Source organism: Balaenoptera borealis, assembly GCF_965194805.1.
Source record: "Balaenoptera borealis genome assembly, chromosome: 9".
Classification (NCBI taxonomy): Eukaryota; Metazoa; Chordata; class Mammalia; order Artiodactyla; family Balaenopteridae; genus Balaenoptera; species Balaenoptera borealis.
In genome coordinates, this window is record NC_138873.1 from 50,356,300 (window position 1) to 50,371,697 (window position 15,398).

Sequence of the window (15,398 nt, forward strand, 5' to 3'; positions counted from 1 at the left end):
ATGTGCTTCATCTTTACCCACAGTGTGTTAGTGGACCTATGTATTATCTTTCTGCAAAACAGGAAGAAACCAAGAATGGCTGTCGTAAGATAGCTCACCTTCCTAGGCAGTTCTAGTAAGGACCTCTAGATGAGAGCTTTCTTCAGCCTCTGAGCTTAGTTGGTAGTTACCATTAGAGGGCCTAAGGTGGTTAATATAAAAGCCTCTCCAGAATAGCAGAGTCTAAGGGCTGACTTGATTTTCTAGAGACCCTGGGACAGGGTCAAGAAATGGTTCCAATAACTTCTATTATGTTTTTAAAAAACAGAATAGAATTTTAAAGTCAACAGTGGAAGCAATGAGATGCAAGTGTTACTTCATTAAAGTGAACTTTTATCTTTAAACTATGATACTTTTCAAAGATGTCCATTAAGAAGGAATTTTTGCTCTTGAAAGTTACTAAATGGAAGTCTGTCAAGACATTCACAATTATAAACTTTAGGAAGGCAATAAAATGATGAATCTCAATATAATCACAATGATTTGTACTCAAAATTACAAAATTTAACAATCGAAAGAGTGCAATACCTAGAATACCATTATGGTACAGCTTCCTGGTTTCAGGGCTATTTTCTTAATTAAAAAAAAATCACTTCATAAAATGTGGCAAATGGGACAGTTAATGGAGAAAAATGAAGCTATAAATATCTAGGGTCTATTCTTTATTGTATGGAAAAAATTTTACTTGATAATATTATGTAATTATAGTAACCATCAATAGAATCTTTAAAAATATCTGTTTTATTGGCAAATAGCTATTCTATTGGGTTTAAAATAATATCTTTGTTTTTAAGGGGGTTGGGAAGACAACATTAGCCCAACAGATAACACAGGCATGGAAATGTATTCGTGTAGAAGGTAAATTTTATCTTTTTTCCCAAATATTTTATTATGAAAACTTTCAAATATGCATTAAAATGTAAAGCATTGTACAGTGAACACCCATACGCCCATCTACTTACTATCTATTAGAGTCTATGATTAACATTTGCTATATTTGCTTTATCACACATCACTATCAACCCAGTGAACATTATCTTTAAAATAGCATCAAACATGTTTTGCCCTTCTGTGAGTCTTAGTTTTGGTCATAGAATTTAGGACATTTATGAAACATCTTTGACTCCATCCTACTGCTTCCCATTCTCTAATTCCGTAATTTAGAACTATTGGGGATATGTGTGTTTTGGGTGTCTGCCTGTGAAATATGAAAAGAGATGGAACGCTCACAGCTGCTCTTGGGAAGATTTTCCAGGACTTAATTATCTTCAATGATAAATTTTATTTTTTATTAATTATAATTTGCTTTGCATTCTTTGCAATATATAAGACAGGGATTGATGTCTTTATATATAAATATTCTTTTAATCAATAAAACCATTTATGCCTTAATAGAAAAATAAGCAAGAGAATGAATCTGTAATTCATGAAAGTGGAAATAAAAATGGACAAATATAAGAAAAGAGTTTAACTTTGCTGTTACTCAAAGAAATGTTAATTAAAATAATGCTGATCCATATTTGCCTAATAAATTGGCAGTGAATCTTTAAAGTTTCTGCCATCATTTTTGGCAAGAATGTTATCAAATGAGCATTTCACATGCCATTAGTGAAATTGTGATCTGGTACAACTTGGGGGAGAGAACAATTCTGCAACACATAACACACACACACAACTTTAAAACTTTCCCCTTTTTTTATCAAAATAAAATTCACTTGTAGGAAATCTTAAAAAGTACCAAACTTTCCATAGATTATTAGCAGCTAGGGACATAATCAGCTCCTGGGTCCTCCCCTAGGTCATACCTCTGTCATTTCTGTCCCAGGATATCTTCCATCACGGAATGAAATATCTCCTCTTAAAAAGGAACCAAGTTATTAGAATTTCAGCCTCAGGACCCCTTTTTGCTAGATAAATTTCCGTGTTTATCTATTTTTAACATTTCTTGATGCATATTTTCCTTTTATACAATCAATGTGCAAAATTAATGGGCTGTAGATGTAACTATGTATGATTATAAAAGAATCTGGACTGGTAATACTACTGTATACTTTGTATGATACTTTGTAATTTCCAAATCACTGTCATATACAACCTCATTTCATCCTCGTATTCCCTTGCATACTACACAGGGCACAAGCATGCAAGGTGCAAAGGTGTTTGGGAAGTTAGCTTCCCCAAGATCCTTTAGCTAGTGAGTGTCAGAGACAAGTTTTCTGTGGAATACATTCTGCTACCTTATACTTTAGTTAGGCTTAAATGACATAATGTGTATAAATGTGCTTTGTAACCTCTAAAGTGACACAAATATTAATCTTTGTTACTAGTTAAAAAACACACAAATACATTTCTTAACTTGGAAATTCTAATAACAATTTGTGCTAATATTTTGAATTCATATTTTAGCTTTACCAATTTTGGAAGAACAGATTGCCAGTGACACTGAATCAGGAGCTATGGTAAACAAATCTAACTTTCAAAATTGTTACGATTTCCTTAAAAGCTGTGTGTCACAGGTACATTATACAATCATGTACAATATCTGTGTTTGTTCTTAGTTGCAGTCGATGCTGATCAGTGGTCAAAGCATTCCAGATGAACTTGTCACAAAGCTAATGTTGGAGAAGCTCAACTCCTCAGAAGTCTCTCACTTTGGTATGCTTATTTTCATATAGCAGTGGCTATCAAAGCAGCCTTAAAACTCGTGGTTTACCTGAGGCACAAATAATTCCTGAAGTTGCAATTTTTTTTTTTTGCCCTGGCATAGGAAAGGAATCCCAGAGTCCGAATTCAGTTGAGCAACTCCAATAGTTTTATTTGCTTGTTCACTTGTTTTTATTCTTCAGAATCTACATTTGTTTTCAAATTTTAAGTTTATATGATTCAATCTTCTTTTAGTAATGTGTTATCTAGCAAAAGCATCAAAAATCTGCTGTGGTCCTTGATGCAGTGCTGACAGCCTCTGCTGATTGCCTTCCTATTCACTCTGAGTTTTATTACTAAGTCCTGACAATGATTAGGTTTCTCTGCATTAATCCACACTAATAAGGCTGGAATGGGAACTAGAATGACACCGGCTTACCCTCTGGCTCCAGATATTGGCAGGCTGTAGCCTGTTCATCCAGTCTACCCTCTGACTCTGGACCCAAGAAATCTCCCTGCCCTCAAACGGATGCTGAGCAGGGGCTTTGGACCTAATTTCTCAAGAAAGACTACTGAAGTTCGGAATGACTAAAAAGAAAAAAGCAAACTCTATGGCATTTGCAAAAGAAGGAAGAAGAATCAAAATGTGTTTGGGAGAAAATCATCCACCTGAAATGGATTTATTGAATGAGAGAAGAAAAATTTAGAGACCTGCTTTACATTCTCAGTAAATTAAAAGAGGACATTGTCACTATTAAGAATACAGGAATACAAATAAAGTGCAGTACAATGAAAGTCAATAGTGGAAATAGCAGCAGCAGACTTGTCACTGAAGACCATATATATATATATATATGTATATCATCTATGTCTATAGGTAGAAAGATCTATATATAGATTATGTACAGAATGAACTATACCTATTCATACATATATAGATATATATCCAGATGTCATCTCCTTTATTTCATATAAATACGCTATCTATCTATCCATTTATCTATATACTGATCAGTAATAAAGAGGATGAACTTGGGAAAAACACCCAGAATGTGGGAAGTAAAATGAGTAAAAAGGTAAAAAGGACAATCCTGGAATTCCAACATAGGTCAATAAATGACCTCAAAAAGTATAATGATTGAAACTGAAAATGTATATATAAAGGTAGATAGGCAAATATCTTTTTGTTTATTCTTTACCTCACCTTACCTCTTGAGAAAATTTAGAGTGACTTACATGGCAACAAAAAAATGGCATAAATTATAAATATTGGCAAAAAGAGAAAGCAAAAAACATGAGAAAAATAAATCTACTCAGCTAGGCCATTCAGTGTTCATAACCCTTTTAACTTCTTATTACAGAAAATTTCAAGCAAAAGTAGAGAGAATGATATAAAATCCCCCCATGTGTCAAAAACCCAGCTTCAACAATGACAACTGTTGTTTCATCTTATTTCATCTATGCCTCTGCATACATCCCCCCCCAACCTACTTTATTTTGAAGCTAATCCATATCGTATCAGTTCATCTGTAAATGTTTTAGTCTGTATCTCAGGAAGATAAGGACGCTTTTAAAATTTATCACATTACCATTATCATACCTAAAAAATTAATAATAAATCATCTACTAACCAGTCTATTGTCAAATTTCACTATGTGCCTCATATTTTTTTCTAGTTGGTGTTTTTTTGTTTGTTTGTTTGTTTGATTTTGGAAGCAGGATCCAACCAACCAGGTTTCACATATTGCTACTGATCAGTATGTCACAAGTCCCTTTTAATCTGTAAGTTGCCCCTACCTCTTTCCATCGTCTTGTGTTTTCTATGCTGAAGAAACTGGTTGTTTGTCTTTTAGAGTTTCCTACCTTCTGGATTTTGCTGATTGCACCCCCTGCTATCATTTAATGTATTCCTCTTTCCCCTAGACTTCCTGTATACTGGTAGTTATCCTGAGAGCTTGCAGAGGCAGAGTGCTATAAATGATTTCTTTAATATAAATTTATTTATTTATTTTTGGCTGCATTAGGTCTTCATTGCTGCGTGCGGGCTTTCTCTAGTTGCAGCGAGCGGGGGTTACTCTTCATTGCGGTGCACGGACTTCTCATTGCAGTGGCTTCTCTTGTTGTGGAGCACGGGCTCTAGGCATGTGGGCTTCAGTAGTTGTGGTGTGCAGGCTCAGTAGTTGTGGCACATGGGCTTAGTTGCTCCGTGGCATGTGGGATCTTCCCGGATCAGGGCTCAAACCCGTGCCCCCTGCGTTGGCAGGCGGATTCTTAACCACTGCGCCACCAGGGAAGTCCCTATAAATGATTTCTTGAGTCTGAGGGCCACACTATCAGCATGCAAGTGCATGGCCACGGTCTAGTCATGCACAACTGGGCTCATTTAAAGGCTACAGTGAAGGCAGGACCTTGAGCCCCTTCTGCCCAGCCTCCCCTCACCTGTCCTACAGCAGCCCCAAAGGAATTTCTTTGGAACCTAGCACTTTGCTAAACACAGTTTGAAACCCTCTGCTAAGCAAGGATTCTTTCTGATGTTTGGTCTTACCCAGTAGCCTGGTAGATGGTAGAAGCAATATTGGAAGTGATGGACTTTCAAAATAGAGATATTAACTTGGGTCAGGGGCTGGGTAAGGCTGGGTAATTGATGACTACAAGATCCCTAAAGACAGATAATGTGCTGTCAGTAAAGTATTGCCAGATCCAATCTTAATTTTTTTCTGTACCAGAGCCCTTTTATACTTGGAGGTTCTGTCACTATTTAGAAAAAATTTACACAATCTATAGTTATAATCCTTTCATTCACAACCTGTCATGCTGTGTTGGCCTTGAGCCAAAATCAGCTTCCATGAGCTGTATCCTCACCCGAGAGAAAAAGGCAGAGTCAATTCCTGGGCACCCTGAGAAGCCCTTCTCTGCATCCTCCTTCTAGATTCCAGAAAAAATCATTTTCCTCAGTGAGTGATGGACAGCCCTGGTCTGGGCAGTCCCTGCCCCAGGTATATAGCACATTGTGGATGGTACTGTAAGTCACTGGTCACCAATATGGCCACTCATGCCAGGCTGGGCTGAGGTGAGATGACTATTAGGGCAGGCTGGACGCTAAGCTACCCAATGTCCATGAATCTCTCAACACTTCGATCTGAAAGCAGTAGCATACCATCTTCAGTTTTGTGGCTATAGGGAATACCTGCTTCTTCTCACTGTGCCAGGAAGCGGGGGCAAAGTGACGGTATGGGCCTGTTGGTTTCCCCTGGGCTGTGGTGTGAACAGTCTTTGAGTTTTCCCTTGGTGGGGGTGATGCAGGCTGGGCATTAGCCTGCCAAGTGCCTATTCTGCCTATGATGATATACGCAGAACCTTCCAGCAAGGAGTGGCGTGGGGTCTACCATTCCTCTGTTTTCAGCATGGAGTGCAAGGGCTTGGTAATGGTGTCAAGGAGAAGTGGGATGGAGGGTGGAATCCTCACCTATGCTTCCATCTTCACAACATGTCTCTGGGATTAGAGAGGTTGACAGTGGGCTCAGTAGCTCTAAGAAGTATCCCCCTGAGATCTTCCCAGAATTGGATCCAGAGAACTAAGTTATTCCACTGTAAATCTTCAAAGGTGAGATAAACAAGCGACGTAATTGTCTCTGCTGCAACTCTTCCATAGACAGATTTCCAGGGTCTGGATATGATGATACTGGCCACCTCTCAATGGGTAGAGCCCCCAAATCCATTGCTCAGAACATTAAGGCAACCCAAATAATGGCCTATCAGGAGAAGCCAGACCCCATGGAAACAACCCACTCTTCTGCTGCCTCCACCAGGGAAGAGATCAAGTATGAAACTCATTCAAATATACATGTGCACCCAAGGTTTGGCATGCCTGCGAACAGTCGCACTTGGAATGCCTGATAAGCTCTCAGGACAGTGGCAGTGGTTGTAGTAATGGGCAGGGTGCTGGAGAGCACAGCAAACAAAGTGCCAAGCATCTTTCTGTCATCCACTTACAATAGACAAATGTGGGCAGTGCTGGCAGCAGAGGGAATGGGAGGAAGGTCTTGTGTAATCCCTTGTTTCTTAGAAGGGGAGGGCATGAACTCTAGGGACTGACTGGTCTCTGGAATTATCCAAGGTTGAATTCAATCTAGGGCTAAGTCATGCAGTCCCTTCACCACAGCACCCACTACTGCAATGTGTCAGACCAAGGGGTTAATGCCAGCCATCATGTCCCAGAGGAGACACTGGTCAGTCTTGACAGCCTCACTCCATTCAGTTTTTATAAAATGTCTGCCAAAAATCAAAGCTTAATAACCATAATTTGTCTGTCAGTTGTTCCTCCAAGAAAAAAATATTCTATAAAACAGCAGAAAAATTGTTCGAAGGCCTTTAATTCCCAGTGACAGAGTTAAGAATTTATTAACAAGAGAAAGGTTTCTCAAGCAAGAGAGTGACATAATTAAAGAAATATATTAAGGAAACTAATATGATGATGGTATCCAGGGTGAATTTCAATGAGAAGATACAGGTTTCTGGGTAGGGATGCAAGACAATAAATGTACTAAGCCAAAATCATAGATAATGTTGTTTCTTAAAATGTATGAGGGTTACATGGGTACTTTATTACTCTCTATAATATAAACATATACATATATATTCCATTGTATTATGAAATATTAATTCAAGAAATAAAAATAATATGCCATGCAACCCACTATAATATACCTTTACCATTCATCATATGAGCTTTCCTAACATGAGGTAAAGAATTAGTGGCATGGAATTTCCTTCTCTAGGCACCTCATGTGCCTAAAATAAATTGATTTGGAATTTTTAAAGATGTCTCCTCCTAGCCCAGTGGTTTTATTTATTGTCAGAAAAACATTATTCAGAGTTATACTTCATGTGGCAGTAACATTAACTATTAATTTTTAAATGTTGACAGATGATTTTAAGACCAGCATTAGTACTCATCAATAACTAAATGATATTTTTATAAAGTAATAATAATAAATCCATGCTCTCAGACATTGATAATATTATAAAACTTTTAAAATTATGTTTTACTCTACAGGCTATGTTATCACTGAAATACCATCACTTTCACAGGATGCCATGACTATTTTTCAGCAACTAGAATTAATTAGAAATTTAAATTTGAAACCTGATATTATAATCAATATTAAGGTAAGAATATTTGTTGTGTTTCTAGTATGGTATAGATAACCATTCTTTTTGATAGTAAAATTCAAGGAATGTTCTTAATTGTTTTAAGGAGTTAGGAGAATAATAATTTATGCGTCAGGTATAGGGTCTGAATTATACTTTCTCATACCTCCGTGCTTTTGCACCTGTAGCTCCATCCACGGGAAACACCTCCTTGCCTCTTCACCAGGCTTCATCACAGTTATCCTTTGAACGCCAGTTCAGGCATCATCTCTGTAGAACTTTCCCCAAAAACCAACCCCTCCGCACCAACACAAACATTAACTAACTCTCATTCTCTCTCCCTCTCTCTCTCCCCCACAGCTGCTTCATCCCAGGAAAGTTACATACTTCTCTGATGACCGTTCATGTTGCTCTTTTCTATCATCTTACCTCACTGTATTGTAATTGTCCATTTTCTTCTAGACTCTGCCTTACTTGGAGGCGGGAACCATGTCTCACTCCTGTAAACCTCAACTAGCACAATAAGTGGTACCTAATACGTTTGCCAGTTAAATAAAATGAAAGAATGAACGAATGATTTGGATGTACAAATGTTAAAGAACACTGATGGGTTGGTCCTGTTCCCATTTCTCTCCTTTACCAACTGTAGAACATGGTAAATCACATTTAGGAGCCTCAATTTCCTCTTCACAAAGATGATACAAAGATTGCTGCTTCATAGGGTTGTGGTAAGAATGCAGTGAGGTGAGGACCACTTGTTTATATGAACATGAATGATAACCGTTTATAACAATACCCTGCCTGATTCCCCAAAGGGTTTGACAACTCAAACTAAATTAGATGGTCCTCAGCTCGGGTGCAGGGACTCAGTGGTGTGTTTGGGTTAGCTGTGACAGACAGGTGGCATTCAGTGATGGGTGTGGTGTCATCTGCAGCCCCAGCCCAATGTCATGGTCAGAGGCCAATCAAAATCCCTGTGTGACCTTCAGAATGTCACCCATGTGAACATATGTATAATGGAGAGAAGAAAAAAAATCTCAAACAATTAACTGAAACCAAATATAAAGTCTAGGCCATGGAACACATATATAGGAAATTAAGACTGGGTGGAATAAGAACACAGATATACAGGCCATAAGGCTCCAAATACTCACTAAATTTGGGTCATAAATTTGGTTCTAAGTTTGATGAACCAAAGCAGAAGGGGAAATGTGACCAGTTATATAAAATTCACATTGCCCATGAAAAGACAAGCCATTCCTCAGGAAAAACAAAATGAGAGCTATATCTTACATGGGTCTCAGCAAAAGGATTGTTAATGTAGAGAATGAAGTCCTTAACCCCATTGATATTGTGTGATGGTGGGTGTCCATGGCAGTTTCCACAGGTAGCTGGGGCATAATCAGAGGGCCTCATGTGAGATAGAACTTCAGTACAGCACACACTTCTCTGATGGTTTGGCCTTATTTGGGGATAGAGTCTGGGATTTCTAGACCAGAAGTTTTTAGCCTGGGATCCATGAATCCTTAAGCATCCATGAACATTCTGAAACTATATGCAAATTTTATGTGTATGGACATTTTTCTGAAGCAAAAGCCTATGGCTTTCATCATATTCCAAAGAGGTCTGTATACTGAGAAAAAAAAAAAAAAAAAAAAGAACGTTAAGGGCCTGTGATCTACTACAGCAGTGGTTCTCAGAATTTGGTCCGAGAGCCAACTGCATTAGCAGCACTCAAGAAGCTTGTTGGAAATGCAGATTCTCAGGGAGCACCCCAGAACTACAGAAACTGTTGGGGTAGCATCCAGCTGTCTGTGTTGAAAAGCCCTCCAGTTTACGCGGTTGCTGCTGAAGTTTGAGGATCACTGCTCCCAGGCATACCTTCAGATTCACCCTAAGATTAATAAATCACTTCCTATAAGTGAAAACAGGAGACAATAGCCTTTGTCAAGGACCCACAATGTGGGTATTCTGGGTTGCCAAATGAGGGCAAATATACATGTGGTTTTGTTAATTACCAGAATGGGTTGAGATCTTTTTTTGTGAAAAAATTAGAAACCCTAAATAAAAGTCTTGCCTCAGTAAATACCCATCCCATCTCCATATAGAAGTAGTCTGAAGAAATCAGAAAATGAGCACGAAAAGTTCTAAAGTTTCTTGCTTCCTTTGGTTCTCAAAAGTGTGATGCATGAACTGTTGGCATCAGAATCACTGACGATGTTTGTTAAAATGTCTGAGCCTCACTCCAGACAATAAATCACAGGGGAAGCAGAAATCTTTTTTTTTACGGTCCTCTGTATACAGTTACACTCTAATGTTTGAGAATCACTACTATAGAATGTCATCCAGAGTTTATCGTGAAAAATATTCAGAGCAGGATTTATAGCTCAAAACCTTAGTTTATCATTAATAATGTGTCACAGAGGGTGGGCTACAGATCAGAAGACCTGGTCCCGAGTTGTTGTTTCCCCTCATGACATTGTGACCTTACCCTGCCAGAGCAGTCCTTCTCTGATCTGCAAAATGGCTTTAATCATAATATTGTATTACTTCTCTTACAGGGTTAGTTTAAGAATTGAGTAAAATATTACACACGTGGAAGCACTTGAAATGAGAAAATTACTCATAGACTTTGGTTTTGGCCTTTTTTACTATCCAGATTCAGTTTTCTCATTTACAAAATGAAAAGGTTAGACTAAACTAGATGACCTTTCAGGTCCCATTCATTGATGCTATTTTATGAAATACTTCATCCATAAAGCTGTAAATGATAGTAAATACTATAAATACAAGATATATTTTTTTGTCAGAAGATTGTGGCTATTCTGCCATTTTCATCCATTCTCAGCCTTTTCAAACTAATCTGACAGAATCCTCCTGTGTACCTTTGCTGACTAAATTGATTTTCTATTCTATTTCTCTGGCTCTTTCTACTAAGAGGGTTATTCTAACCCTCTTTTTTTTTTTTTAATCTTAAAGCTTCTGATACTTTCTCACATGTATTACTTTTGGGTAAAGAAAAGTGTTGTCATAGCATAAAAGTTGTATCTTGTGCCTCTCTTGGTAGATGATAAAATCTGATTCAAAATGCCATTTACAGTATTGAATTTGCTCAGGGTTTTGAGGAATTTGGGAGTTTATATACTGCATAATATGTGAATAGGAAGTAAAGGCATATTCAAAATGTTTTGTGTAATTACTAATGTTGTTCCTTAGTGTCCTGACTATGATTTATGCCAAAGAATTTCGGGGCAAAGGCAGCACAGTAGTACAGGATACATATTCACAAGAGATCAGTGGGATCCTGAAGTCATTGAGAGTCATAGGAAAAAGAAGAAAGAAGCCCAAAAGGAAGGAAAAGGAGAAGAGGAAAGGGAAGAGGAAGAAGAGCAAGAAGAAGAAGAGGTAATATCCCCATACCAGATACTACACTTTTAAACTGCTATAATTAAATTAAATGATAGTATAAATAATAAAAATTAGCAGCTACTAGAGAAAATTACACTTTCTTTAAGTTTTCATTTAGTCTGGAGGAAGTAGCAAAAATATTTTATGTTTTCAAGAACCATTAGATCATAATGTAGAGGTCATCAAGTTTAAGGTCATCCTTCTTGTCAGTATGGAAGTCCCTCCATATCCTGACAGCTAATCTGCTTCATTTCATAGCAACAGAGAGTCACTGGTCACCTACTATGTGTCAAGCACTATGTAAGCTAGAGTGAGGAGTTAGAACAATGTAAGACAAGTGTAATATGGGGAAGAAGGTAGCCCAGTCAGAATCCAATTTATGAAGTTAGAATAACCCTGCTTTCAAACTCTGACAAAGAGAGCACATGAAAAGAAAGCTATAGCACAATTTCACATATAATGTTGATACAACAATCCTAAATTCAGTACTAGTAAGCATAATGCAATAGGGCCTCAAAAGAATCTTCTACCATGACTTAATGAGGAAAACTGATATAAAGAAATCTGTTAATAGGTGATGGGCTGGATTTAGCCCACTGGGGTGGGACAGGTCATAGTTTGCCAGTCCTTGCCCTACTGAAATATACCTGTGATTTCTATTATAAATTTATTTATTTATAATGTTTAATAATTTAAAATAATTTCTATAATTTGTAAATTATTATGAATAAATACTATTTCTATTAGGGCCTAGACTCTGTGAAGTCAGATGTTAATTTGTAGATGGCTACATCGCAAATCATTTGTCTAGTGGAAAAGATAAGCCCCAAAGGCTACAGTTTTATTGCCCTGTAGGATATTAAGCAGGATATCAAACTTTGCACTCTGATTTCAGTTATTATAGATACTTCAGCTTTGTCATCCTGCTGGTTCCCTCACTAATAGGTTAAATGAATTTTTGACATTCATTCTTTCACTTAAGAGTAGATCTTAAAAGTTCTCATCACAAGAAAAAAATTGTAACTATGTATGATGATGGAGGTTAACTAGACTTATTGTGATCATCTCACAATATGTACAAATACAGTTGACCCTGGAACAACTCCAGGGTGGGGGCACTGACCCTCCATGCAGTTAAAAATCCAAGTTAACTTTACAATCAGACCTCCGTATCTGCGGTTCTACATCCTAACAACCGCAGATCATATAGTAGTATGGTATTTACTATTGAAAAATATCCTCCTATAAGTGGACCCATGCAGTTCAAATTCACGTTGCCCAAAGATCAACTGTATTGAATCATTATATTGTACACCTGAAACTAATGTAATGTTATATGTCAATTACATCTCAATTTCAAAAAACTGTTAATATAAGACAGCCCATTTAAAAATATAATCTTCCCTGTGCAAATAAGGCATTAGATAACAGTCAGCATCTATACCAGATTTTTTAAAAAAGGTAAACCTCACAGCAAATAGGAATAAAAGTGTGTCATTTTACCCTGAATAAAGCATATCATTGTAATTAAGATAATAAATATGATAATAAGACAATAAATATGATATTGAATGCCTACCAGGCCTTGGGCTGAGAACTTTTACACATACTATTTCCTCTGCCTTGAAATATTCTTTCTCCAGAAATCTGTGTGGCTCTACTCAAATGTCACTTCTTCAGAGAACCCTTTCATGACCACCTTCTCCCATCACTCTCCATCCCCTCTCCCCTGCATCATCTTTCTTCTTAGCTCTTACCACCACAGCCTAACCTGTGATGTATTTATTTGTCTACTTGTTTATACTCTGTCTTCCTCAATTGGGACATGTGCTCTCTGAGCCCCAGGGCTCAGTTCTGTTCTGTTCCCCAGTTTTGTTCTCTGTCATCTCTCGAGCTCCTAGAACAGTGTCTGGCACAGAGTAGGCACTTAAGCTTTACTAAATGAATGAATCAATGAATGAATGAGCTACAAGCTCAGGTATTCATAGAAAATCTAATTTCTTTGTCTCTAAAAATCTGATGTTATTCCTTTTCTCTTCCCTACTTATTGGGGAGCAAAAAGAAATTAGTAAGTATCCAAGTCAATTTAAAGCTTTATTCCATCTGATAAAGGAACTTCAGGGGTGTTCTATCTCTCTAAAATAAAAACCCTGTTGCTAATCTCCCCTTCTCCCTTCTTCTCATCCCAAAAGGGCATCTAGGTATAAGGAGGGAGGGATATGACTTGTAAATAAAGTAACGATTAACATAAAGATATTTAACATCTTTTCCATTTAGGCATTTATTGCTGAAATGCAGGTGGTGGCTGAAATTCTTCAACATCTAGTTCAGAGGCCTGAGGATTATTTGGAAAATATTGAACACACTGTTAAACTTTATAAGGAAATAATTCTTCACCCTTTAGAAGTAAGAACAAGATGTATTGCTGAAAATGGGAATGTTGATATTTGTGTTTTATCCCTGAAATAACTTTCACATTTCTTCACTTCATGTATTATCTGCCTGATTCTCCTCCTCTTGAGCTTGGTAAAATGCTACCAGAATAAGGTTGCATTCCAAAAGCTGTTTCACAGAACAATATTATTTTACTCTTACGAAGCAGAAATGTTGCTGAAAATTGCATTTTTCAAAAGTCATTAGGGGAATTTATTTATGGTTGGAGGTTGGAAAGTCCATGTCAAGAGATTGTTTTGTGAAAGCATTTATGGGTTTATCAAAACACATGTACACTTAAGGTGTATCTTTTATTCTAAAAGGAATTGTTAATTTAGTTAAATTGCAGTCTAAAGAAGAGCTATCCCAGACTGGTTTCTCTGTTTATCCCATTCAAAGATGATTATTTGTAAACATGATAAGGCCATTATATATTATAATAGGAAAATTTTAATTAAAATAATTAGCATTTAAAAGTATGATTACTGAAATTATGATTATTGAAAAGCATATTTTTATGGTTAAAAATCCAGGGTAGACTCTGCCCAATTTGTGTGGGAGATTTATTCAACAAACATTTATTATCTGGTATTTGGCCAGATACCATGCTAAGCAATGGAAATACAAAGAAAAATAAAAAACAGTCCTCAAATTACCTCTTCCCATCTGATAGAGAAACTAAAATAATTTGTTTCATGCTGTTTTATAATGTTTATATATTTTTAGAGACAAATGAGTGGATCATTTTCATTCCCACTGCCCACCCCCCTGCCAAAAAATGAGAATCAAATTGGTTTCTTTTTTTATTGAAATATAGTTGATTTACAATACTGTGTTAGTTTCAGGTGTACAGCATAATGATTCAGTACTTTTGTTTTCTTATGTATGACTTTGATTCCTCCCTTCTTATTCTTCCATCCCTGGCCTTTAAACATAGCTTCTTAAGTGTAATTTACATGTCTATCTATAATATTCTTTCTCCTTCAACAAAAATATTCTACATATTCCTTAAGTGGCTGGCATTGGGTATCAAATAAAGCATAATTAATATCAGATTCAGAAGATTAGAAAACTATATTCATGGGCAGGGGGTTGGATAGGGACCAGGTCTCACATCCTAGCATCACCAATGCCCAGTGCAGTGCCCAAATTCTGGCGAGTGGTAAATGCTTAACAGATGGTCAGCTGAACAAGTGATGAGATCACAAAGGAAACAGAATGACAGCTTCAGTTTCATTACATGTAAAGCTTCTGGAAATAATTTTTTAAGAAACACCTCACTCAAATTAAAAGACAACAAACTAGAAAAATATCCACATCAACTATGATAAAAGATTCAAAGCTTTGATATATTAAAAGGTCATAGACTCACAGACATAGAGAACAGACAGGGTTAACAAAGGGGAGGGTGGGTGGGGGAGGGATGGAGTGGGAGTTTGGGGTTAGCAGATGCAAACCAGTGTATATAGAATGGATAAATAACAAGGTCCTACTGTATAGCACAGGGAACTATATCCAATATCCTGTGATAAACCACAATGGAAAAGAATATAAAAAAAAGAATGTATATATATGTATAACTGAATCACTTTGCTGTACAGCAGAAATTAACACAACATTGTTAATCAACTATTCTTCAATTTTTAAAGTGTGAAAAAAAAAGGTCATAGAAATGATTTTTCTAAAACCTGTAAGGTCTCACCCTCCTGATGATAAATGGGCAA

The 15,398-nt window shown here is 36.9% G+C and overlaps 1 protein-coding gene across 4 annotated transcripts in view; it reads left to right on the forward strand.

Annotated features, from left to right (window-relative positions):
- Positions 1-15,398, forward strand: part of AK9 (adenylate kinase 9) — a 119,997-nt gene that overhangs the window by 7,424 nt on the left and 97,175 nt on the right. For all 4 annotated transcript variants that reach the window (XM_082404706.1, XM_082404707.1, XM_082404708.1 and 1 more), the window contains exons 3-8: positions 834-897; positions 2,446-2,498; positions 2,598-2,694; positions 7,739-7,851; positions 11,050-11,238; positions 13,519-13,647. In XM_082404706.1, coding sequence (XP_082260832.1) covers positions 834-897; positions 2,446-2,498; positions 2,598-2,694; positions 7,739-7,851; positions 11,050-11,238; positions 13,519-13,647 — 645 coding nt within the window. The remainder of the gene's footprint in view (positions 1-833; positions 898-2,445; positions 2,499-2,597; positions 2,695-7,738; positions 7,852-11,049; positions 11,239-13,518; positions 13,648-15,398) is intronic.